Source organism: Thermobia domestica, chromosome 7 (assembly GCF_964235325.1).
Source record: "Thermobia domestica chromosome 7, izTheDome1.hap1.1, whole genome shotgun sequence".
NCBI classification, from domain to species: domain Eukaryota; kingdom Metazoa; phylum Arthropoda; class Insecta; order Zygentoma; family Lepismatidae; genus Thermobia; species Thermobia domestica.
In genome coordinates this window covers 51701201-51728586 of record NC_137460.1, presented here as the reverse complement: position 1 = coordinate 51728586, position 27386 = coordinate 51701201, and the positions used below count along the sequence as shown (strand labels likewise).

Below are 27386 nucleotides of genomic sequence, written 5' to 3'. Positions count from 1 at the left end.
GGCATTTGGGTGGAAGGTAAAATGAGTTAAATTAATTAGGTAAATACAGTTTGCAGATGATATGGCGCTTGTTGTGAGATCTGAAAATAAAATAAGTAACATGTTGGATCAGTATCTTGAGGAAGGGCTGTGAAGAATGTGGATTGAAAATAAATATTAGAAAGACAAAAGCCATGTGATCGAAACGAGGCTGTCGGTGTCAAATATAGAAGTAGAAAGGGAGAAAATGAAAGAGGTGTCTAGTTTTCGATACCTAGGTACTATTATTAGTGATGATATGAAGTGCGAACGTGAAATAAAGGCGAGGATAGGAATGGCGAAAGAAGCTTTTAGGAGAAAGAAAAGTCTATTTTGTGGGACCTTGAATAAAGGGTTGCAAAATGACTCAAAAATGTTTCGTGGAGTATTATATTGTGTGGGGCAGAAACATAAACATTACGCAAAAATGATGAAAACAACTGGAAGCTTTCGAAATATAGGTGTTGAGATGAATTCACTGGGTCGAGCGGAAAACGAATGAGAGGATGTTGGAAATTATGGGGGAGAGAAGAGCATATTGTTGAGAAGAGGAATTGGTTGAGACCATTAGTTAAGAAGAACCTATATCACGAGTTGCGTACTAAAAGGTATAGTGGCAGGAAGAGAGGGAACGGGTGAAGGAGGCCAGGGGCGGATCCAGGACAGACTTTTGGGGGAGCGGTGGGTTATAGTACTTATACTTAGAGCTACTTTTAAGAGCTCCAAACTCTGGGATGGGTTTTAATTATATATAAAATTAAAAAAGTTTCCTCCTCGGAGGGGGGGGGGCGATCACCCCCATCATCCCCCTGGATCCGCCACTGAAGGAGGCTACAATTAATTGGCGTTATTAAAACAGAAAGTCGTTCGTGAAGACGAAGAGGTTAGCAGAAGACTGCAGAACATGGAAGCTTTTCAGTTGCGGCAAGTGACCTGCCAAAAATGGCAGAATGCCTATGATGATGATGATGATATCATTATGCTCAGCTAATTGTGATCTACCGATTGGTATACTGTACGTCTCGTCTTTGGACATTAAACGCTAATAAGATTGTAGAATTAAAAAGTTACCAATGTTTATTTATTTTCAGATGCGCCTCAATGATGTTTGTGAAATAATCACACGCAACGATGTAAAATCAGAGTTATTGAGCTTAAGAATTCCATTCTTCAGTAGAACGTTTATCATTAATGTCAATAAAGCCAGAGGAAACGCAGAAGCGATCGAAATTTACCAGAAAATTAATTACAACAAATCGATAACTGTAGTGAAGGAAGTCGTAGGGCTATGGACAAAGGAATTTGGATGGCAAAAGAATTCTCTTTCTATTTGGCAGAGGAGATCAGATTTACGAGGAGTTAAACTACAAGTTATACCAGAGTATGATGTAAGTTTTAAGATTTTTTGTAAGAAATAAATTTCAATATGTGCATTGTTACAATGTGTTTCTGTAAATAACAATAATCTTTCATGCGTAAACAATATTTTTCAATATTAATCTCTAAAGGCGTCAATTGAATAGTATGCACAATTCTGCCACTGTTATATAAATACTTGTATGCATAAGAACTGTAGTGTTTCAGAATCAAAATCACCTGTCTCTGCACCTGTGTCCACACTCCAATACGATGTTTCTACGTTACAGATAACATTTCACAATCTAATAAATTTCATCCATGCTGTGTCAACGTTTTCACGGGAAGACTTGTTGCTTACAAGGAACGGACATGAACCGGTCATCCGCACATCCGAATCAAACCTAGTCAATTCGATAAACATAACAAAGATATGTTCATGCTCAAAAAGTTAGGTGCTATGGACAACGGAGTAAGTCCCTGGGGCCCATTAACCCTGTTAGAATAAAGAAAATCGTAGACTCGCAGTGAAATAGCTATTGCACTAACACTGTTCATTGGAAAGCACGGTTGCCACACTTGGTACAATTGTTCCAAATTCAGCCCTTTTTGTCGTTCATCGGCCCGTTGGTACCACGCTGGCATTTTCAGCCCCTTTTGTGAAAAAATTAGTACAATTCTACCCAATTCAGCACCATTTAATAATACTTGTCACATTTTCAAAAATTTCAGTAAGACTGTCCCTATATCTCTTTCTTTTGATGTCTTTAAGGGAAGGTTCTAGGACCCTGGACCTGTTTTACATTTTTTAAAAAACATGTCTTCTTACATTCTATTATTCTCCTTCGGTCGTGAAATAAACAAAAATAAGATGCAATAATTTATATTTTAATATTTTATTATAACGTACTGTTTACACAAACTTGGAGATGATTGTTTTCTTCCTCGTTTTATATATGTTTTTAATATATGGTCATAATACCGTTTTAATTTATTGGTCACTTTGAAATAAAGGCGCGTTTGATTTCCTTACAATACGTACCGAAAATGATAACTGTTTTCCCTCTAATTTGCGGCCCTCTGTTATACTTCCTACGTGCGATAAAAGTTTCATCTACTTCCAAGGTTGTTCGGGTTCCACCTACTTGGATGTTTTTAAAAAGTAATTTTTTAAAAGAGTACTTTCTTGATTTGCACTCTTGGAAAACGGTGGGTGGTAGTATTCTAGAACTTTACCTCTTTTAGTTTCGTGTTATAGAGCCATGTATTACACTGGTATAAAATAATGAATTCAGCCCTTTTTGTTTCAATTTGGTACTATTTTTCAGCCCACTCCAGAGATAGGACTGTGGCAACACTGTTGGAAAGTCATGGTTTAGAGTTCATTCTCTTCAGCATGAAACAAGCTTTCCAGTGGTGCTATGTATTGGGGCCCATAACATAGTTGAAAAGGTAAAATTGGGAGAATGTCGGGAAATTTCCCCCCAGAAATTCCTCCCATCAACTTTGGAGTCCTCTGGAGTGGCCCCTGGTAAAAGCACACAATCCAAATGAATCTCAAAACTACTATACGCTATAAAAAATTTCATAGGTAAATTTACAAAAAATGGTGGCAATTTGTTTGCCAAACCTCTATGTAAAACAATTTACACATATAAAGTAAAATTACTAATATGAAATGGTGTAAAATTATATTTTTATCAATAAAAATATATTTTATAAATTTACTGCAAATTTGCAAAAACAACAGCAAATTTTTGTAATTTAATCTAAGGAAATGTAGGCTATATCAACTTACAAAATGAAGGTTAAATGATTTTACATTAACATATGACAATCAGTGTAGGGGATGAGAAATGAAAAAATGGAATATTTAGTTTTACGTCCTACGATTATGCTGGTTAGGCTAAAAGAGACTGTGAGAGATGAATGAAATGAAGAAAGTGGGAGGAAACGGGAGAACCCCAAGAAAACCCACGAGCACGGTGTTTGCCCGCCACAAAGCCCACACGGCGCGAGCTGGGATCGAACCAGAGACCTCAAGCACCGAAGGTGAACGCTCTACCACTGAGCCCCCGCGCCCCCGATAAGAAATGAGTGTACCAAGTTTTGTATTGACAGACGGAATAGATATGACGGAAAAGCTTGTATACCAATACACGCTTTTCACTCTATGATGTGGTATATTTCTCTGAGGTTTCCCATTCACTTTCACTGCTTGGAAGCTAAAAATCTTTCAGTTTAACGTCCCACGATTATGCCCGTAAGGCTAACAATTGTAAGAGAGACGGTTGATTAAGGCAAGGAAATGATGGAAGAGTTGATAGAATAAGAATATGGAAAGAAAGGGGAGTACCTTGAGAAAAATCACGTACACGAGTTGTCCATGGATTTTTAATATACCTATTGCATAGTATACCTAATCTCACGATATCCATCTATTTCTATAATAGTAGGTCCCATTTCTTGTATATGGTAGATACAGTAACTTCCCAACAGCCAGTTCTGGCTGAAGAGGAGAGAAGAATATCCTGGTCTGGTATCTGCTGCTTTCAAAGTAATAATTCCATTTGCTACATCGTACCTGTGAGAAAGTGGTTTTCTTTCCATGGTGAGCATTAAAACAAGGACAAGAAATCGCTTATCAGTTGAAAATGACTTGATAATGACACGAAGATTGAAAAGGACATTGCAGCACTAGTGAAATCACACCATACTCGGATATCTCATTAGCTTCAAATTTTAATTTTATTTCAATATGCACGTCTTGTTGCATTTGTATTTTTTCCCCTTGTATTTGAGTATGCGGTTTTCATTAGTTTGATACCGTACCTCTTTCATTTAAATTGATTTTTAAACAAATATGTACCTGTTGAAAATGTTTAGTAGACCTATTTTTCGTTGTTCTTAACAGTATGTATAAAAATAATAATAATAATAATAATAAATATGCCTATCAGAACAAAATTCAAATTAATATTTTAAAAATATTTTCCGGTATTAGGTTCTAATTATATTTATCTCTTCCACTCATCTTCGTGATCCCCATGAAACCCTCTCGCGACCCCCAGGTTGATAAACGCTGCTCTAGACAACTAACGATTAAATGTCAAGCGGAGTAATAAAAAGAAGGATCGCATCTGAAATATTTCATTTGAAACCGAATATAGTGGAAATTACAATTTTCGGTTTCAACACTGAACAACACAGTGAAGAAAAAAACTTAGATAGCAAGATGATTTTTGGAATTGATTCAGCTTTCCGAGAGTGGACTCCATCTTCACCTTTATATCTCTACTAAAATCAAAAGTGCTAGAAATCCACTGCCATTTGCGGTTTCAGTATGGATATTCAAAGAGCAAAAAATGTATTATAATAGTTTGTTGATAAAACCACTAAAAAACTGGTTTATTATTATTATTTCACTAATTTCCGATGTTAATTGCTCAATAAATTGCTTTTCGTCTTTTTCGATATGGGTTAATCGTCCTAAGAATAAGTTTAACCTGGTTTCCGGTGTTAACACTGGTCGCCACAGCAGGGGCGGATCCAGGACGGACTTCTCGGGGGGGGGGGGGGGATTGTAATACTGCTACTTAGAGCTACTTTTAAGAGCTCCAAACTCTGGGATGGGTTTTATTTATATATAAAATTATTTATATATAAAATAAGAAAGTTTCCTCTTCTGGTAGATGATCGCCCCGATCACCCTCTCTGGCTCCGCTCCTGCGCTACAATGAAAAACTAGCAAAAAACTAATTTTATGGGGAAGTAGACATGTTCATAGACGCTAGTAGGTATAATTTTCGAGATTTTTAGGTAACTGTGAGTTGACACAAGTCGAGCATTACTCGTACGTAAGTTGGGGTTAGGGGTTACTGTACTGTCCTTACATATGTATTGTATTTTGCAATGCTACTTTTATATTTAGAGTACGCGAGGCTGACGTGTTCTGTTTTGAAAACATCCATTTCCTCTGACATGTTATGCTATTGTCATAGACAGATCAATGCCCGTCTAGATAAAAAGGTGAAAGAGGTGTAGCAATAACAATGCTATTTTGTTTACCTTGTGTTTTGAAGTGACAATGAATGAATGAACATAGTTTCTGAAAAAAAAATCACATGACAACACTAACGAACCTTGCTAGTAAGAAGCTCAAGTAATGGCACTTCATGGTTTGCCATTAACTCGTCAATAGATAACAGAATTTTGAACTGTGGGTCCCTTTCCACTTTCTATATGTTTTTCTTCAGCAATATTGTAGTAGACCGCCAATATTACAAACAGATGAGTAGTTTACCTTTACAATTATAATGTGCACGATCGTGAATAGAAATGAACCTCAAAGAAGATTTCGATAAAATTCTAATCAGTGAGGTACGTAGATTTTCATCAAGAAGTCTTCACTCAATTTCATACAATTTCAGGACAAGCGTGATATATATACTCTCTCTGTATATATAGTATATGATGCCCATCCAACCGTGAATAAGCCTCACATTTCGTAAATAAGCTATGAAAAAACATAGAATAAACCGTGAATTTCGTTACCTAACCTTGAAAATTCAGAAAATCTGAAGCCGCACCGGGCAGTTTTTATTGTCTTGGTACGGTCAGTAAAAATTATTTTTGTAAACTTTCCGATCGCGAAACTGAAAATTTTTCGACGGTAATAACAGTGAAAAAGCTGTCAATTATATTATATAGTTTGACTGAGAATCCTGATGTATAGTAAATGTTTTATTTCTCCATATATCTTGCTTGCTATTATTAATTCACTAATTTCCATTTATTCATTACTCAGTAAAAGAAAAATTAAGGTTGCGCTTACATAAAAGTAAAGAAAAAATAAAATACACCCACACTTAAGACTTGTAAAGCTGGGTAATTGGTCTGCGCATAAGTTTTGGAAGGTTGTCACTTAGGGATGGGGTTATTTAAGTGGAAAGGAAGGTTCCTAAGGGGTTCTTAATATTTCGTCATTTCCTGGTTTAATTTGAGAAGAGGCAAGCGTGTCTTATTACAACGATATAAACACTGGTTCTTTTTATAATTAAACTTGAGCCATCAATAATAACACACTTCGTCTCTTTTATATTGATTCCATCTTTATTTCTTTATATATGTATTGTTTATCTGGTTGCCTGCCAACCAGATATTGACAATTTCATTATTTAACATATGAATATCTTTTTGTGTACTTGACAATTATATATTTGTAACTAACTTCTTCATAACCTGGGTTAGTACACATAAAAAAATGCTTATTGCCCAAAATAATATAAAAATATACAACGTACCGTTGTATATTATGACGCCCGAACGGAATTTCCTTTTTATTTATTAACTTTCATAAAAAGGAAAAGAATTCTGGACCGTTTATATACATGTAAATCATTCGAGTTTTCAAATGCACCTCGTATATTAAAAAAAATACAATTCATATAATTATACATAAATATATCATATTTAATTCTATAACAATATCATTATCATATTTATTTTAAACTTTATTATCATCTTCATATATTTATACGTTTCATCGACGATGAGGCACATTCGAAATTAGATTAATAAGTTATTTTAAGTCCTTTTTCAGGTCCATTAAATGCTTTTACGAGTTGTTTGATTCCTTTTCGGGGCCATTACATGCTTTGTTACAATCTAATAATTATTTACTTGGGCATCATGAAGAAGGTTTTGAAAAAGATGTATGTGATATTCATATAGTTGTTCTTTGAACACCAAAATGATCAAATATAACATATAATTAAACAAAATATAAATTGAGATTGAATTATCGATAATAATCAGGACATAGCATATTAATTAACATCTTATTAACATCATGACATGAATAATATGATTGATATAGCATTTAGACAATCATAGAACTCAAGTAAGGTACGAATAACAAACGAACGCATAATGATATTTGAAGCAAAATCAATTGAGTACGGTCCCCTCAGACGCCGTAACTCCAATCTAAGTTACATATCCAACAAATTCCTTATAGAAAACAAAACTTATTAACTTCAATATATACCTTAGCATTACAAAGATGCTTTTAAATATACTTCAATAACATGAAACATAAATAATGAGATTGATAAAACAAATATCAGAGAAAACACATAACATTAAGACATTTGGTCAAATTAAGAATCAATTTGATATGTCTTTTCAGACGCCCTTACATCAGGTTAAGTTGCATGACCAACAAATTCAGTCAGGGTATATTGATAGTCACAAACAGGAACACAGCATTGCACGTTATTTACTTCCATAGTTCTACATTTCTTACTTTTCTTATCATAGTTCCTGCCATCTGCGCAACGTTTCTGATAAATCGTATTATTTTTGCTACAATTAAGTTGCGTCCTGTTACCGACAAAATTAGGTTCGGATATACAATCATTATCACTAGGATTAGGCTTGGTTACTTTACCGGTAAAATTAGGTTTAGTTCTTCTTCGTTTTAATGGTGACAAGATGTCATGTCTCCTAACATATCTGTACCTCTTCTTTCCATAATGTTCACGGTACTTTGTCCTTCCACGGGTTTTATTTCTTCTGGGGTTAGGTTTAGCTGCATCACCGGTATACATGTATTTAACATCTTCCTGCACATTGGGATCACTCTTCAATCGCACATGAATACATCTAAGTTGGTTTCGATCAATGTTAGCTTGGCTCATGTTGCCACTATACTGTAACATTGAAGGATTTTAAAAATCTCTCACTGTCGTGCTTAGATGACTGACATCAACGCACTATGTCATGTTCCGTAAGGATATTATCGTATTGCTCACTATTATCATATTAGTGTTGTCACTAAACGCACAGTCCAACAGATTCAACTCAATCGGGTAGTCAGGAACACACGTCTTCTTCCTGAATTTCACAAATACTGGATTCAACTTTCTTTTTGCCACATGAGGTACTGTGATGTACATGCCATTAGATGATTCCATTACCATTACTTCGTCTTTAAGATTAGTATTGCGACATGATAGATACTCAACATGATACTGAGAGTTCAAGTAATCAATAGCATTCACCAGACGAAAACGATTGTACCTTTTCACACTTTGATGCATACCGAAATCGTCATTACAACTTGCATCCATGAGGCAATCAAAAGTATGCGACTGAAAGGAAAAGATGGGATAGTCTGTTCCAATCAACACGGCAGTGTGTTTCCGTGAAGACTTCGCAAATTCTACCCACGTAGATTCGGAGTTTACTTTTTCCTTGGTTTCTACATTGCCTGAAGATTCAGGGAGTCTCTGCACTAACTTGCTTGTCACCTGCTTCATCTGTTGTAGCTGTTGTTGTAATCCGTCACTGCGCTGTTGCAATTGTTCTATACGCTCATCAACATGTTGGGCTTGCTGATCCGCCTTTTGATCTAGCTTTTCTAACTTCTGACTCAATTTAGCGAATTGTTCTGCTTGATGTCGGGACATTTCCTTCAAAATTTCCAACATATTGGATGAATCTATTGTTTGGCTGTCCATCGTTTCACCATCTATGTCACTCATTCTGCTCCGATATATAACTCGGCTGCTTCTTAAACAAATATAATTGATGTCTGACTCAATTTTGGTCGTTTTTTTACTAAACTTAAAAAAAAACGCTCCTTCTCAATTCCCGGGTTCCGGCACCATTTACAACGATATAAACACTGGTTCTTTTTATAATTAAACTTGAGCCATCAATAATAACACACTTCGTCTCTTTTATATTGATTCCATCTTTATTTCTTTATATATGTATTGTTTATCTGGTTGCCTGCCAACCAGATATTGACAATTTTATTATTTAACATATGAATATCTTTTTGTGTACTTGACAATTATATGTAACTAACTTCTTCTTCATAACCTGGGTTAGTACATATAAAAAATGCTTATTGCCCAAAATAATATAAAAATATACAACGTACCGTTGTATTATCGATATTTATAATTTTGCTGAAGCTTCGAAAGATTAAATGGATTAGTGCGTACGTTCATACTATAAATGGTGTGGATAATAAATATTAATATAAGTAAATGATAACAAAAATAAGCTGATGGAATGAAGACGATAGGGGGAAATGAAAAATTCCGAAAAAAACTGACCGACCAAGTATGTCTACCTCATGCTTATACGTATTGATTGGATCACAAACTTTTCACAGCAGAGATGAGCATTGATAGTACCTTTACAATTTTTTTTAAAAATTGTCGCTCATCCAAGTACTGGATAGATATGTGTTGCTTGACTCCGAAAACTGACTTGGTTTTTACTGTATATGGAGAAATTTATTTGATGTAAGAGATTACAGTTTACATAAGTGATGAAGACAATTCGGTCACAAGAAAAGTTGAAATTAACTTAAGAAAATAAATCGAAGTATTGGCCAAGATCATATGGAAATCGGGTCGCTGACTGCGAAATACATGCTTAATGTGTGGTTACGTACTGGCTATCAAATGCATTTATGAGTTCAGAAGTTTTAAAAAGAAAAATGAATTATCTTTCGAAAATATTAAATTCAATGTCGTAAGTCAGAAGGGTTACGGTTTTAACTCCCTATGAGCAAGAGAGTATGCAAAATAATAATAATAATAATAATAATAATAATAATAATAATAATAATAATAATAATAATAATAATAATAATAATAATAATAATAATAAATAAAATAAAATAAAAAAAAAATAAACATTTACCATATTAAGATATTTATACAAACCCCTTGAAGTGATATGAAGTTAGAAGAAGTTTGGACTCCCACTCTTTGACGAAACTCTGCGTAAACCACTGAATAAATTTAATAGGTAAACCTAATTTTAACATGTAGAAGCCTAACAAACCACCGAGTTGAATGAGCGCCATTTGAGCGGTCATAGTCCTTTATGAATTATACCGAAAGATAGTTTAGTTTAGTACTTCCTTCTATCAGCTTATTTCATCAGTATTCCAATAGTATGTGACTAAAGGAATCTGACCGTCCATATGAAGCAGGCTTTGTCATTGATTTGTTTAAATGCCGTATTTCTGACCTTTCCAGGCCAGTATATATATATATATATATATATATATATATATATATATATATATATATATATATATATATATATATATATATATATATATATATATATATATATATATCGACAGATAGAAGGAAAGACGGACAGCCATTCGTATGACTTTCCATACTTATGTACAGCATAGTTTGAAAGTCTAATAAACTGACAAGTTCAGCACATCTTTCTGAATTAATTTATTCGGAGTAGCATCAAAGACCATCAGGGAATGAATAGAAACCAAAAAGATGAGGGAAATAGATCTAACAGTAATGAATTGAAATACAGAAATAAGAATTATTAAGAAGGAATGAAAAAAGTGCTGTGAGAAAAGAAATAAAGAAAAAGAAAACGGAAGAAAATTAATTACAAGTTTGAACTAATAGTTGTTTGTTCAAGTGTTATTGCACATCTTTGATTGATAGATGACAGTGTTGTTTACGCGTTTGTAACGATTTAATTGGTGTCTAACACAATATTTATATTTTAATAGGAGTGTTCCATTTTTCCGATTGTATGTAATAAGTATCGTGTGAGTGTATAATAAGTATCGTCTCATATGTGTGTATTTTGTCAACTTTATAACTTGTTTAAAACGGTAATTGATGAGGATGTGCTGAGAACTGTTAAAGATTTTTGTCTTTTAGAAGCTAAAGAATATACCTGACTGTATCTTAGAATAATACGTGATTCGAAATGATTTATTGTGCTCGAAAAGTTTGTATTAAAATGCTTACAGCACATATAATAGGGAATGATACATGATAATATATAGAAACTATCAAACGTTTTTTCACTCTACGACACAGATCTATGCGGTAGTCTAAGTCTAGCATATCCCTACTAATGGTCGTAAATGCAGCTGTAATGTGATCCTGGAGCTCACCCGAACCTATTGATAGTGCAGACACATATGTACACTGTGTCTTTCACATGCCCCCAAAGAAAAAAACAGTTAAACTTCAGATCGGGATATAAAGGAGACCATGAAAAGCATTAAGTCATTTTCAGTACATTGCCCAATCCAATGGCGTGGAAGTTCTTCGTTCTGCATAGATATATGTCTTGTGACGAAAATACCACATTCTTGGACAGTTTCTATATATTTTAATGTATTATTCGTTATTGTATGTGTTTCAATTTTTAACACAGCCCTTTTAATCCTGATGAATCATTTATAGTCATGGGGCCGCGGTGGCTCAGTATGTAGAGCGTTCACCTCTGGTGCTTGGGGTCCCGGGTTCGATCCCAGCCCCCGCCAAGTGAACTTTGTGGTGGACAAACACCGTGTGCGTGGGTTTTCTCGGGGTTCTCCCGTTTCCTCCCACTTTCTTCATTCCACCATTTCATTCATTACTCATCATCACCGTCTCCTTTAGCCTAACCGGCATAACCGTGGGACGTAAAACTCAAAGATTTCATTTTATTTATAGTCACTCTGTATAGAGTACAAATTGGAAACATTTAACTGTCTTATTTAATTACCAAACTAGGCATTTCTGGATATATATTTATATCAATTTTCTTCCTTTATGTATTTTTATTTTTTACTCAGAAAATGTCCGTGGGTTTTCTTAGGATACCCCCGTTTCTTGCCACAATTCTCATTTCACCAATTCTTCCATCATCATTCAGTTGTCTTGATCATTTGTCTCTCTTGCCCTAACGGACATGATCGTAGGACGTTAAATTGAAAGATCTAATTTCATTTAATTTTTTACTCAGAATAGTTCATGCTTCATACTACAGGTATCATCTCTCGAAGTATTTATAACTTATCCTAATACACCTGTAGGCCTATATACCATATTTACTCAAATATACTAAGAGCACCTGCCTCAATTTGGGTCTGTTTTGGGAAGCTATTTATTGCTCAAATACAAGCACCTTCTATAATAATCACTACAGAAAATTCACGCAACTACCAAATCAACAGTCCACCATTTACTGCAAAACCAGTGATTTGTTATAAATCTCTCTTAAGAAACCATATCACGGTGAAATTAAAATACCGCTAATTTTACAGTAATTATGTGGTATCTTCAAATAGATAAAAGATAATCGAAAAGTGGAACAGACCTCCCTAGACAATATTATTTTACGTGAGATACCGTTATCTCGACTCATTTATCTGCTTTCGATTTCCAGACATTTAGAAAATCGACATTTATTTTCGCGTTTCCAAAATGACTGCGAACGGGAAGTTACTAGGTGACTCGTAATAACGATACCTCATGCAAAATAATATTGTCCAGGGCGGTCGTGTTTCATATTTCGATTATCTTTTATCTATTTGAAGATATCACATAATTACTGTAAAATTAGCGGTATTTTAATTTAGCAATGATTAGGCCTTTTAAGATAGAGTACCAGTAGTTCCCATCCATTGTGAATAAGAGGTACAGGCCACCGCCCTAAACTTTCTCACTCCAATTTCTTAAAATAAATCATATTATACTACAGTCATTACTGAAACACTTACTTGTGAAATAAGAATAAAATTATAAAGTGTTTTCGGAAAACTTCTTCCGAAGAAACTTATTCTCAAAAGTAAACTACTTCTTGTGGATTTTTCTCTTGAGAAATGACTTATGCCATATTCTTAGACTATTAATGAAATATTTGTTTATGAAATATGAACGAAATCGTCTGAGACGTTTTTCATACCTAAGAGTAAATTACCGTTTTGACGGTATCGTTCATAAGGTCTTATGTGAATTACGTATATAAAATAAAGTATTTCATTGTAAGAATGAATTAACCCTATATCTTTACTTTTTATATTTTTATTTACTTGTACGTGTGATGGATAAACACTGTGTGTTTAGGTTTTCCCGGAGTTCTGCCATTTTCTCTCCCTTTCTTCATTCCATCTTTCATTCAGTCTCATCATCGCCATCTCCTTTAGTTTGCCGTGCATAACCGTGAGATGTAAAACCAGTGGCGGCTAATGTTAGTGTTGCAGCGTTGCGCAACGACCAAAGTGTTTCAAGAAAAAAATATATTATTATCAATAGTAGTAAAGAACAGAAAAAATACCTTTTAATACTTGCATATATAAACTTTAAATAACATATTTTTTACTTCTGTAACTGTCCGTTCCGTTAATCCGTTTTAAAAAGCAAAAAATAATCCGTCACAGAGTCTCTAATTTATATTGTGTTGCAGCGAGCATACAACGACCAGATTCCTTCAGCGCGGCAATTGGAGCAAATGTTAAGTCTCCTTTCCCCTATCTCAGAAGTTAAAGGGACTGGTCGTTGCAGTGGTTCTGCAACACAGCACGGTTTCCAGTGAAGAGAAGGTTTTTCACGCTAAATAAGATTTCTGAATTTTCTTTCACTAACAATTAACAAATGGAATTTGTTTTTATGCATTCATATTTTTAAATTACGGGACCATACTGAAGCAAATCAATATAATGACAATTAAAAAAAGTGATTGCAGAATTACAAAATAAGAAAGAAAATATCTAGTAGAGGAGAAAACAAATGAAAGTAGACCCGCATTTACAAGTTAATTCTTAGCTTATATTGATAATGAAGGCTTCTTCTACAGTAATTTGTGAATCAATTATTAATAAGTCAGTATGTAAAATCGCCCCCTCCCCTCTCTGTGGATAGTATTTTAGTATAAACATATTTCCTTTATAAAATAAGTATATTTTATACTCTTGATAATTTCCACATAAAACTGTATGATGGGGAACGCCACATTGAATTTGGAACTAATTAGCAATGCTCAGGGGCGTAGCCACGAGGGGGGTCCACCGGGTCCGGTCCTCCCAAAAATTTCGAAACTTGACTAACAGTTGTAGACTTTCTTAACGAACTATACTTGTTTAACAGATAAGTGATTGGTAGGCTAAATATTTTATTTTACGCCTCATCATATACTCTTCTTTTCTTATAAAAATATTCGTTCTATCATTTTTTCTAAAAGTATAGATGACAGTAAGTAAGAATTACTTATCGTCTTTTCGGGTGCAGTATAAGACAGGTTCGGTGTTACGTAGACGTATTGGACCTACCTCAAACACTTTGGACCCCTCCCAGTTAACATTTCTGGGTGTAGAACTGGCAGTGCTGTTTGTTTTGATGTTCTTTGATTTTTGGGCTTCTGTTACATGCTGATCCTACATCTGGAGGGTTTCGAGGTTTCCTTTCCAGAACATATCACATTGGTAAGCATTGTTTCACCTCATGTGGAAATATATTGTATTCATCGTGTATTGCGTAACAAGCAAGACGGATGATTTGGAATGTAGTTTTTTTCTTTTACGCACATGTGTGTGTGTTGATGTATGAATATGTGAGATTCGGAATTCATATACCAGTACCTATTTTGTATCAGCTGTTTTGGTTTTTAATTATTAGGCTTAATTTTATTGTGTGTGCTTTAATTCTGTAAATAACCTACAAATTCTGAATGAATTGTATACCATGACTTCTGTAAATAACTTACAAAAAACATTGACCAGCTTTTAACAGGAAAAATTTGCAATTAAGGCTTAGACAAAACAAGCAAAGGGCAATTCAGAAGAGTGTTCGAAAAAAAAAAAAAAACATGTTTAAATTTGCAGGATATCTTATGGCAATAGTGTTGTTTGCACTAGATACATTTCCTCAATTTATTTTAAATTTTCCTGGATAAACTGTGAATAAAGTATGTTCAATGTACATTTTTTTATAACACTAATCTCTGCTACGAACTCTCTTCAGTCAACGCTGAAGAGGAATTCGGATCACTGTCAGGAACTGAGTTTGCTAGAATGAATCGTTCGCAATAATCTAGAAAAAATATTTAGTGAATCTACAAAACTTTGAAATTAATATTAACTGTACCTATGGCATCAGCAAAAGACGAAAAGTTTTTTTTCCACATGAGAAAGAATTGACACTTTCAAGGAATTGAATGTCCCAAGAAAGGTTATAACCATTGGTTATGCTTTCCATCGAAAAAGACCTGACAATAAGAATACCAGAGTTCAACCAGCATGTATTAGACAGATTTGCTCCAATCAAAGAGAGGAGAATGAACTTACTATAATTAATTAAGGTGATTAATCGGATAAAATGTTCTGCATTTTTTATTTTTAAAAAACAGAATTTTATTTAATTTAACATGTCACATAGCATTTGCATCTAAAGTTATGCTGATTAGTCAATGAGTCAACTTTATATCTTCTGTCTCTTATCGTTCGTACTGCAATACCCGAAACCACAATCCACCGGCCGCCACTGTGTAAAACTGAAATACGTATGTTATTTTAAGTTATTTAAAAAAATATATAATTTCCCACAGTTTACCGACTTTGCAAAGAGGTAGTCAGAGACTCATGAAGGGGAGATCGATTTGTCACAAATCGGATTTATTTGTCAATGGATTGTGTCATCAGAAATATGCATTCATTTCAGCTAGTTTATCATAAAAATAAAAGACTTAACAAAACAAAACAGTAACAAGAAAACAATATTAAGGAAAAAAAAATTAAACAGCATCTACCGGTATTTCTATCATTTGTTCACTTTTTTTCTTAGTTTAACGTAGAACGACTATGCTCCGAGGCTAAGGGAGGCGGTGATGATGCTGAGCAAAATAGTAGAATAAAGGACGCACGAGGAAGCTTCAGAAACCCGAAGAAACCACACACCAGAGGTGAGCAGCGGCGCAAATCTGTCTTCAACATTGGGGGGGGGGGAGACAGGTAAGACAGTTCCCATTTTTTGTTTTGTTTTAAGTGATGTTCAAAACATTGATAAACTTTAAAAAAAAAAAAAAACATGCTGTGGAATATCAGGGGAGCAGCGTTGTCTTCAACATTGGGAGGCGGGTAGATTTGAGGCTTATTCTGGAAGGACATCAATTCTATATCACTTTCCTTTGTGGCAATCGGACCCAAATAATCACATTTCTCCCCAAAACACATTTCAAATCGGATTATTGGGGGGACAGTCCCCCAGTTCCAAGATTGGAGGGGACATGTCCCCCTCATCCCCCGGGATTTGCGCCAGTGGAGGTGAGCATTCCATCACTGAGCCACCATGCACCCTTAAAACGTATATTGCGATTATACGCGTCTCTCAAGTATTTTAACCCTGAATTTCGAAAAACAAGGGAATGCTTATATTTGAGTAAAGAAAATACGATATAAATATGTAGTATGAACGTAAGGTCATTTATCATAATTCGATTCATAATTCGATGCGGTAAGACTCACGATACTTTGCTCCAGAAAATTAGTAATAAGCGAGTTCCTGCAGGAAGGGAAATAATGACAGAGGTGTAAAAAGTGCAATTTTATCTTCTTTTCCAGAGTTTGCCATATATTGGATTAAGAGGTAGAGTGTTGGATGGTTACCTAGTACGTGTTTTCAAGATGCTTCAAGAAAAACTTGGATTTAAGTGAGTAGTTGCGATTCATTTACATCTATTCAATATTGATGCAATTAGTCTTCTATTTCCACAGTGGCAATGTATTAAGTCTTTTGGCTGACAGAAAAATCACGGGACACAAGCAAACAGAACCTCTCCTCAGACATTGATAGGAACCTCACTAGGTCACTTAGTGTGATACTTATGCGTAGAATAGAGAAGGCAGGCGATATGTCAAAGTTTGAAAAGGGCTAGATTGTGATGGCCAGAGAGCTTGGAACGTGCATCTCGAAAATAGCGCTATTTGTTGGTTGTTCGCGAGCTGTCGTGGTTAGTATCTTCCAAAGATGAAAAAGGACAGTGAAACCAGCACGAAACGAGAGGTGTGAGGCGTTCACACGTCATTAAAGATGTCGGATGTCGTCAGGGGCGCCCGAAGAAAATTTTCTAGGGAGGGTCTCATCTCCATGGTTGCTATATTACATCTGGTATTTTTGGTATTTAACATGTGGTTTGCTATATTACGTATATGTTTTCGTGAGCCTGGGAGTGGTCGGGCCCCACCCTCCCTCCTCTTCGGGCGCCCATGGATGTCGTAGAGTATCAAGATTGGTACAATCGTCGAGCCACTATCCGTAATGTCTCTGAAATGTCTGACCTCACGTATGGCACTGTACAAGCCATAATTACCCAGATCTTGTAAATGATTTTAAAAAACCCCTGCAAGATGGGTCCTTTGAAACCTCACTAGAAATCAGAAGCGTACCTGAGTGTTCATCAGTCGAGCACAAGTTTCCTGCTGACACAGACTGTTTCTTTGCCGGTTCGTAACTATGAATGAAACTTGTGTTCACCACTTCGACCTAGAGTCTAAATACAAAGCATAAAGTCGGATGTTACTACCTACAAAGAGGCCATACCATCCCTAGCATCTGCTACAGTGCCATAATCAAGAAATTACGTGATTTCGTCAATAAAAAGAGGGCAGGATCTTGACCTGTAGTGTGCTTTTGTACCACGACAATGCCCCTGCCCACACCTCACGTATTATGTTGACCTCTATCACACATACATCGTTTGAATTGGTGCCCCACACGTATTTCCTAGATTCGGCCCCTAATGACTTTCATTGGTTCAAACATTTGAAGAACAACTTGTGTAGGTAGAAATGTTCTTATGATTCTGAAGTAACAGCGGTTGTAGACTCATGGTTGGAGGGCCAATCTTTTTCTTTCTTTTCTTTCTTTTCTTCTCTCTCTCTCTTTTTTTTTTTTCAAGGCATCCAGGCCGTTGGAGCACTGCTGGGAGAAGTTCATTGACATTCCTGACGGAGAATATGCTGAGTTAAAAAAAAAATAAAATAAAATAAAATAAATAAATAAATAAATAAATAAAATAGCAACCTAGTGCCACTCTATGTTAGGCTAAGAGTATCCTAAAAGCCTTTCGTAGTAGATCTATGGCCGTGAAAAATAGATTTAGTGTTAAGTACTGATGAATTTCAGTGAAACACTTTGAATATTCGCTGTGTCTTTACGAAGATGGTTAGATCAGATAAGAATATACTTTAGTTGCACGTTGCTGTCACGTATCTCTGTATTTATTACGCAATTAGTTTTTGAGTTATTATCATATACACTATACTTTCAGTACTCTATCGCTAAGATCATTTAAAAGAAATTATATCTCGAATCTTCAGCTCAACGAATGCAGCAGCAATCTACACTCACATGTATGCTGATAACAGCATAACAGGTGAATGCTTCTATTCAAGCGTATAATGCAGTTATTGTATTGCATTCATTTTGTCGTTTGCTGACATAATAAATAATCACCGTGGATTAATTATAGATTATCAATTACTTACGCTAAAAAAATCAGTAGAAAAGAAAACATTACCATCTAATGAAAATTGATCGTAATATTTTTCAAATACATCATACAGATCGAACATATTTCCCAACCAATAGCACCTTAATCTGTGAAGATCTAATATTTTTTAAAATTTTCAGTGGTGGATCTAGAGTTTTACAAGAGGGAAATCAAATCGAAAATGGGGGTGAAACTGGCTTTGCACCAACCTGTCCCTCCTGTCATAAAATCATCCCCTGGCTTTAGGGGTCTCCAATGATGTTTTACTTTGAAGACATTTCTAAAATTCTGATATTAGTACAAGCATTCGGGAGGTCGCGGGTTCGAATCCCGCTGCCGACCAACCTGACTGAGGTTTTCCAGGGTTTCCCTCAGTCCTACCAGGCAAATGCCGGGATGGTACCTACTAAACAGGCCCTGGCCGATACCTTCCCAAATCCTTTCCATTGTTATTGTTGTTGTATATCCAGTGTAAAATGGCCTCTGAGCTGTATCTGGTGATTGTTAAATAAATAAATTGTTAAATAAATAAAATGTTGCAAAAAAAATCCCATTGTATATACAATCATATATCCAATATGTCTTACATACAGAATTATTTTACCTATTTTTTTAAAAAATCAAGTTATTCTAGAAGTGAAAAACAATTGATGTTATCAACATTACTCAATCCATTTCTACAATTGAATTTTCTCAATAGATTCTGTAAATAAAATTACATACTGTATGGTGGTACGTACCATGGTACCGCCCTTTAGGTTAAAGGAGATGGATTAATTAATGAAAGCGAATTATGGAATAGTTAATGGAATAATAATGTGGGATGAAACTGTATAGCCCAGAGAAAATCCACGGACACAACAAATTCCCGTGGGCGGGGATCAAACTAAAAATTCTTCCACTGGTTCACCGCGCCCTCTTCTCAATTAATTCTGTAAACATCATTCAGTTAGATACTTATTAACATACATACTTAGTGTAAATTGAAACGGATACAAAGAACTAAGTAAAAGTGAAAAGTTAACTAGCTTCGATTTTCGTACTTTTATTTATTTACTTCTAAAATAGACACACAATAATGTTTTCATGGTGCATTGAAACAAATATGCATTCAATTTCAGACATTTTTAAAAAGCAAATGAGTACTTCAATCGACCATTCATTTTCAACACTAAAACGTAGACCGACTATTTACTGTAGATTTTGAATCATATACGTTTCTATCGAGAATCGATTTCTGTTATCCCATACCGAAGACGAATTTGCAAATTATTTATGCACGAAGAAGCTTCAAAATGTTCATGAAGTTTCTGTCTCTCCAGCCCTGAGTGTCGGAGACCAAAAATATAATTTATACAACTAAACTTTTATAATACCAATTACGGAAATATTAATGGAGCGTTTCAAGTTTTGCTATTTCAATAATAAAAATTTAAATAATTTAAATTATTGTAATATTTTCTGTATTATTATATGATTAGTTTTATTTTTCAACTTTCACTTAAAACTTTAGCGTAGGTAGACTTTTTCATATTAGAATCCCATAATAAAATATTTTCTATTGTTTTTGTATGTAAATTCGTAAATAAATAACAGTCCAAGTTCAACACACCATTAATCAGATCAAAGCACAACCAACCAAAAATATAAAATGATCACTGGAGATCATCTTCATCTGCATCATCAAGCTGAGGCATATTTACATGTATTTGTTTAATTGCTCAATTTCAGAAAGTAGTATTTTATTTTTAACAAAATCTTAAAATTGAACACAAGCGATTTTTTAAAAAATAATTGTATTTCACACTAACAATTCTCTTACTAGATTGAATACTGAATCTTGATATCTTTGACCTAATGACTACTGGAGGAAAAAAAAAGACTCTGAAGAACCCCTCTAAACTAGCATTGTGAGAGAATAGATAGAAGTAATTCAACAGTTTTCAGTAGCTCAGAGAAATTAGCAACATTAATAACATATTGAAGATAATGTTTTAGAACGTGTATATCAGTTACGCATATAGAAGTAGTTGACTGTTCCACACCAAAAAGAGAACATTTCACTATTTTCCTAAACACACGCTCAACTATTTTTAGGGCCCGAAAAAGAGGATAACTGCGGATAAAAGAGGACGTGTTGTAACCATAATAATAATAATAATAATAATAATAATAATAATAATAATAATAATAATAATAATAATAATAATAATAATAATAATAATAATAATAATAATAATAATAATTATAGAGGAATGAGAAGTAAGGGCAAAAACATACAAAGAGGCACAACACTAGACGAATCATTCTTCTAAACTGCACCTTCAAAAAATAAATAAATAAATAAAAAATAAAATAAAGTTAGAGAACTGTTAAATTTCGCCGAATCCTAGTCAGCCATTTAGAGATTTTTCAGGTTTAACCTCCGGAAAGTGATAAGATGCTATTTTGACTAAATTCTTTCCACAATATGGTTTTCATTTCCTGTTCTGAAAGCAATCGGATGTTTATATGTCCCTTTTCACCAAGACTACGTGGAATGTGAACATATTGATTGATAGATCAGTTTAATGACGCTTGAACAAGGACATTATATTGAACATATTCTTGAATGTGAACATTCTTTTGTATTGGAAATAATTGACTGAATTTTATATTCCTATTATGAATGTTTTGAGTCACATGAATTTTAAAAACACTTCTGGGAATAATCCATATATACAGAAATGATATCAGCGGTGGCTCGAGGGGCAATTTCCTCTCAGGATAGTGTTGTCTGTTAGGGTAATAAGATTGTTCCAAAAGGTTACAATTCATAGCAACATTAGATTGGAAGAAGAGGACGAATATATTTAAATATAATCTGATTTATAGTTAGTTTATAGCTTTTGAATATCATATACTTTGTCTGTTACGAGTTTGTTGAGTTTTATCTGTACTTTTATTAGATATGAATAAGTTTATATTTAAAAATCATTAAAATTTAGGGGTGTACTGCTAACCTAGTCAGCAAAAAATATTCAGGTGCCTTGGATCGGTGTCAATGATCTATAGGTACATAAGACCACTCCCTCTAAATTTTGGCAGTGGTACCTTGGCGGCCGACCCCCTAAGCTTTAGGATGAGTACTTAGGACCACCCCACTTAAATTTTGAAAAAAATGGCAGAATAGGGTCAGGGTATGTATCTCATTAAGTTTGGGTGATCCATCTCGTTCCCTTTTATCAGTAAAAAAATATATATATATATATATATATATATATATAAAATTTTAAATTTCGGAGGTTTTTGACCTACTTTATTCCCTTTGATGAGGCTTTATTGCCTTACATGGGTGTGTGGATGAGTATGAGAATCCATTTCCTTACATAGGACATTGGTACATTGGCACACCCCATTCAAAATTTGGGAGGATAGATTGGCCCACCCCTAAAATCTAGGATTGTCCAAAAAAAATAAAATGTGGTAATGTTCTCTAGGACTCAAATATATATCTCTGTATAGTTGGGAGGCGCTTCTTATCCTCCTATGTGGGTAAAAGAATTGTCAAATATTAGTAGTGTCATGTGTTTTCCACGTGATGGGATATACTACCGAGAATTTCTTTATTGTTGGGTAATAATAAATTCTTGAAGAAATTTGTGTTGTCATAGATTTCGGAGATATACTGATTAACAACAAAATATACAGTAATAATATTTTGCAAGTTAGTACTAGTGACATACTATTGTATATTTTTTGTTAAGCAGCATATTCCCAATATATGTCAAAATTATCATTATTACTATGTCGTAAAACTAAGAATTAATTACTGTTGTTACATTAAGAATTATTACAAAGAAATGTGAAATTTTTAATATTCCGCGATTAAATTTGTCACACCCTGCAATGCTATTTCAATATTATTCTTTGGATAACAACTTAAGAAACCAAACTAACTCATGATAGTAAGTATTAGCTTGAACTAACCTAGTTTATACCAAGCTTAAGCCAACTTAATACTGGAAGTATTCTTTATGTTTCGATAAGTGTTCTTGTATAGAGTGACCTGTAAGCCCAATTATTCCCTACATATAATGGACATAAGTGGTCCCTCTGGACGTGTTTCATTGGAATAGTGATGTAACTGTCTCACGTTTCATTGGAAACACCTTTCACTGTTGTCTTGGTTGTATTTAGTGTACTTTTTAATATATTAAGTGATGACGACAGGATAAAATTATAATCGTGAAGGATTGGTCAACATTTTCCTAACAATCCTGCCGCGTAGGCAAGTAATTCTTTTCGAATATGTGTTTGTGTGTGTGTGTGTGTGAGTATGTGATCTACTGCAGTGTAAAAGCGAGAAACAATTACCTATGGAGTAAATAAAAATCCCTACTTCTTTGAAAGATTTGAACGGAACCCTTTCATGCGGATAATTCGGGCTGGAATGTGTGCAATATCCCTGCTCGGCCAATGTATCCTTGATTATGTTACTAGCTATGCAACCTATCTAAGAATATTATAAGACTGGTTTGTCCCTAAACTGAAAGTTCCAGATCGAGTATACTATCAGCAAGATAAAACACCTGCACATTATTTGATTGCTGCGAGAAAATACCTCAATGAAGGGTTTCTCAACAGATGGATTTACCAGGATTCTACACAGTTACCAGCACCTCTGAACTGACCTCCCAGAAGTCCTAATCTGTAATTGTGTGATAATCCATTGTGGCAGTATATCAAACAAAAAATTACCGAAACTCATTACCACACAACTGACGAACTTTAAAAAGTCGTTCGAAATGGATTTGCTATGACCACTCCAGTAATGTTGCGAAGAATTTTACGCCGTTCCTGAAGCGATTACTTCTGTTATAAAGATGGCGTATACACATATATATATTCTGGAACAAAACATTGCCTATATCCTCCTCAGAAACATGTGTCTTCAGTCATTATTAACTACACACCTACTTCATCAATATTTGAAACATACATAGGGGGTAATAGGAAAAAAAGGAAATCTTTGCTTTACGTCCCACGGTTATGTGGGCTAGGCTAAAGGAGACAGTGATGATGTGAAATGAATGAAATGACAAAATGAAGAAAGTGAAAGGAAAGATGAGAACCCCGAGAAATCCCACGCACATGATTTCTGTATACCACAAAGCTCACTTGGCTCGAGCTGGGATGGAACCAAGGACCCCATGCACCAGTGGTGAACACTGTACCACTGAGTCACCGCAGCCCTATAGGGGGTAATAGAATCTTAAGTTCAACCTGTATGTTAGTTTCCAAAACTCATGCAAAATATCGTAATTACTTTATATTTTATTATTTTTGTATTTACGTAATGATCTTGTTAATCTTTCAAATTTTGTTTCATCTAAACACTTGATACCATGCAAGTTTGTATGTTGCATTGTATTCCGTACATAACATTTTAGTTAGAAATGAATGTCAGCTGTAGCGCGTTACTTCTTTATACATTTAACTTAATGTAATTTGTTCCCCCGTCAATGATTCTTAAATTGATAGCTAATATTGTGCTAATTTCTGTAGAAAAAAAATTTGCAGTAATTGTAACATTTATTTATTTATTATTCCAGATATTCTCTTCGCTATGTAGAAGACCGTGAAAAAGCAGTTTACATGATAGCTTACGACATGGCGGATGTTTATTTGGCTCCAATCACATTTGAGGCTTACGATTCAAATGCAATGCCATTCTTTGAGACATGGTAAGTGAGTAAATCATTAAATTTTAAAATGTAATTTTTCAAAATGTAATGTCCATAAAAAAAATAATTTATTAAGGCGGTTGGCTTATAAAAACTAGGGATGGCCAGAACCGGTTCCTGGTGGAACCGGTTTTCGGGTCTGAATGGATCCGGTTCTAGAAGATCCGGTTCGGGAACCGGGTTTTTGGATCCAGGTCTGAAACCGGTTCCTAAGATCCAGTTCTGGAACCGGGTTTTCAGATCCAGGTCTGGAACCGGTTCCTAAGGTCCGGTTCTGGAACCGGGTTTTCGGATCCAGGTCTGGAGCCGGTTCCTAAGATCCGGTTCTGGAACCGGGTTTTCGGATCCAGCTTCAAAACCGGTTCTGAAAACCGGATCTCTGAGAACCGGTTCTTCGCGGAACCGGTTCCGCCGGAACCGGAACTTTGTGGCCATCCCTAATAAAAACTCCTTCATGTATTTACTCTGTCCATGTCTACCTCCTTGAGACATAAAATGGCTAGAATCACTTGGATCACAATCAATTTTGGCCTGGTTGTAGAGAATTAAAAGTTAGGAATCGAGTCCTTTGATGGAGATTATCTATCCAGTTCACCCCAGTGGCGGAGCCAGGAGGGGGGCGATTGCCCTCCAGAAGAAAATGAAATAAAATCTCTGAGTTTTACGTCCCACGTTTAGGCTAAAGGAGACAGTGATTATGAGAAATGAATTAAATGGAGGAATGAAGAAAGTCGGAGGAAACGGGAGAACCACGAGGAAACCCACGCACACGGATGCCCCCGCAGAAGAGGAAACTTTCTTATTTTATACATAAATAAAACCCATCCCGGAGTCTGGAGTTTGCAACACAGGAGAGGAACACACACATAGGTGAAAATCATTTAGGTGAGAAACCAAGATTAGGAAGAGAATCAGCAGTAAGCAGACACCGAAATTATCTGACTGGAGATCAGAGCATAACAGGAAAATTTTTTCGTGTTATTTTAATGAACTCTTAAAATCAATAAGACGAAAACAGAAATGTAAGTTTTGAAAATATTAAACAATTGTCAACATAATATACATGAAAATTTAGGTAGTAGCTAGATAGCAATTAAATTTTGTTAAATAATATGATAATAAAATTAGGTAGGAATTAGATAGTAATTAAATTCTTGTTAGTTAGTTAATATTGATTAGATAGCTCAAGTCCTTTTTGTTTTTCTTTTCGTTTTTCTTTTTCTTTTTGAAAATTTGTTTTGTTTTGTCGTTTGTTCATTGTTGTTGGATGTTGAGTGTTGTGGTCTCGTCCTTCCCACCCTTTTCCTTGTTCCCTTTCTTCCTTCCAATTATCGCAAATAAAGGATGATGAAAAAGGCTAAAGAAAAATAAAATGCGATGATGATAGCCCATTTTGGTTAAAGTCTTCAGATGCCGAAACTGAAGAGGCGGATCTGAGCATTAAAAAAAAAAAAAAGTTTGGAGCTCTTAAAAGTAGCAGTATTAAAATCCCCCCCCCCCAGAAGTCCGTCCTGGATCCGCCCCTGGTTCACCCAAGAGGTGGACAATAAAAAATCGGTTCCCTATGTATTCGTACAGGAGGAATTGTGAATATCATGCTTGATAGACTACTTGCAATATTGTTGACATTAGCAGATTAGTATTTTATAATGCTCAGGATACAAACACTAATCTCTGGGGATTACAATCTAAAATGAAACTAAAAGTACTTTTAAGTAAACTCCTTTACGTGGTGTACACTGTAGCACTATTTTTTAATCTTTCCGTTGTGTATGCGATTAAGACTATTTTCGAGTAAGCATACAGTTGTCGAATTACAATATACCGGTACATGATTTAAAAAGAACTTTTGCAAGGTACAAGAATGCCTTAATAAACATGGCTGTATATACATACATACAGACACGTAAACATACCTAATTACCAGTGTGCGTGGGTCTTATCATGGACTATCGTTTCCTCCCACTTTTTCATTTCACCACTATGATTCTTTCATCATTACCTTTTTCCAAGGTTACCAGATCATATGCTTTCCCGTAAGTTTTACGTTTTTTCTGGTTCGTTTTACGTTATACAGTAAAAGTTTTTTTTTTAAGTAAATAAAAGAAATTATAGTCTCGGACACTTTTATAATCGTTTCATAAGTTAGTGCGAAAAAATACTTCTTTAGTTAGAGATATTGGTTTCTCACATACTGTTACCAACACAACCTAACGACATAACTAAGTATTCAGAGAGAAAATACAACAGGTTCGTTATTTATCTCGTATCAAACTGGTGTCCCAGCCTTATATTTAAGAATCATTTGGTTTCAGCATCTTACTCTTCGTCTGTCAACATCGTATCGATCATATTGCAGTCTCGATCAATTGTGATATACTGATGTCAGTAACATAATCTACTGTGAACTAATACAAGCAGAAATCTTAAGAGGTCGTCAATTTTGATGTCTTGCAAGGATTTTTAAACGTATAAGAAGGATGTGAGATGCCAAAAAAAAAAAGAAAAAAAGAAAGAAAGAAAGAAAGAAAAAGAAAAAGAAAAAATGAAAAAATCTTTGAGTTCTACGTCCCACGGTTATGCCGGTTAGGCTAAAAGAGACAGTGATGATGAGTAATGAATGAAATGGTGGAATGAAGAAAGTGGGAGGAAAGGAAGAACTCCGAGAAAACCCACGCACACAGTGTTTGTCCACCACAAAGTTCACTTGGCGGGGGCCGGGATCGAATTCATTAAAATACAGTTTAAAGAAAATAACAAATCAACAGGTGCAAAATTTTTGAACTGCCCCTAAATCAAGTGATTAAAAAAAAAATATAAAGAAGCACATCATCCTGAGTTACGTGATAGTTTGGGTTTAGTTACTCCAGATATAAGGCATACAAAACAATTTTTGATTGAAATGTATTGAATCTTTTGATGTATTTTTGGATCAGGGACCACAAAATTTTTGAA

The 27386-nt window shown here is 34.8% G+C and overlaps 1 protein-coding gene across 1 annotated transcript in view; it reads left to right on the top strand.

Annotated features, from left to right (window-relative positions):
- The first annotated feature begins 1285 nt into the window (after nt 1–1285).
- The window catches only part of LOC145690087 (uncharacterized), a 67780-nt gene continuing 41679 nt past the window's right edge, over nt 1286–27386 (top strand). The window contains exons 1-2 of the mRNA XM_081764627.1: nt 1286–1406; nt 24300–24431. Coding sequence (XP_081620753.1) covers nt 1402–1406; nt 24300–24431 — 137 coding nt within the window. The 5' untranslated portion in view covers nt 1286–1401. The remainder of the gene's footprint in view (nt 1407–24299; nt 24432–27386) is intronic.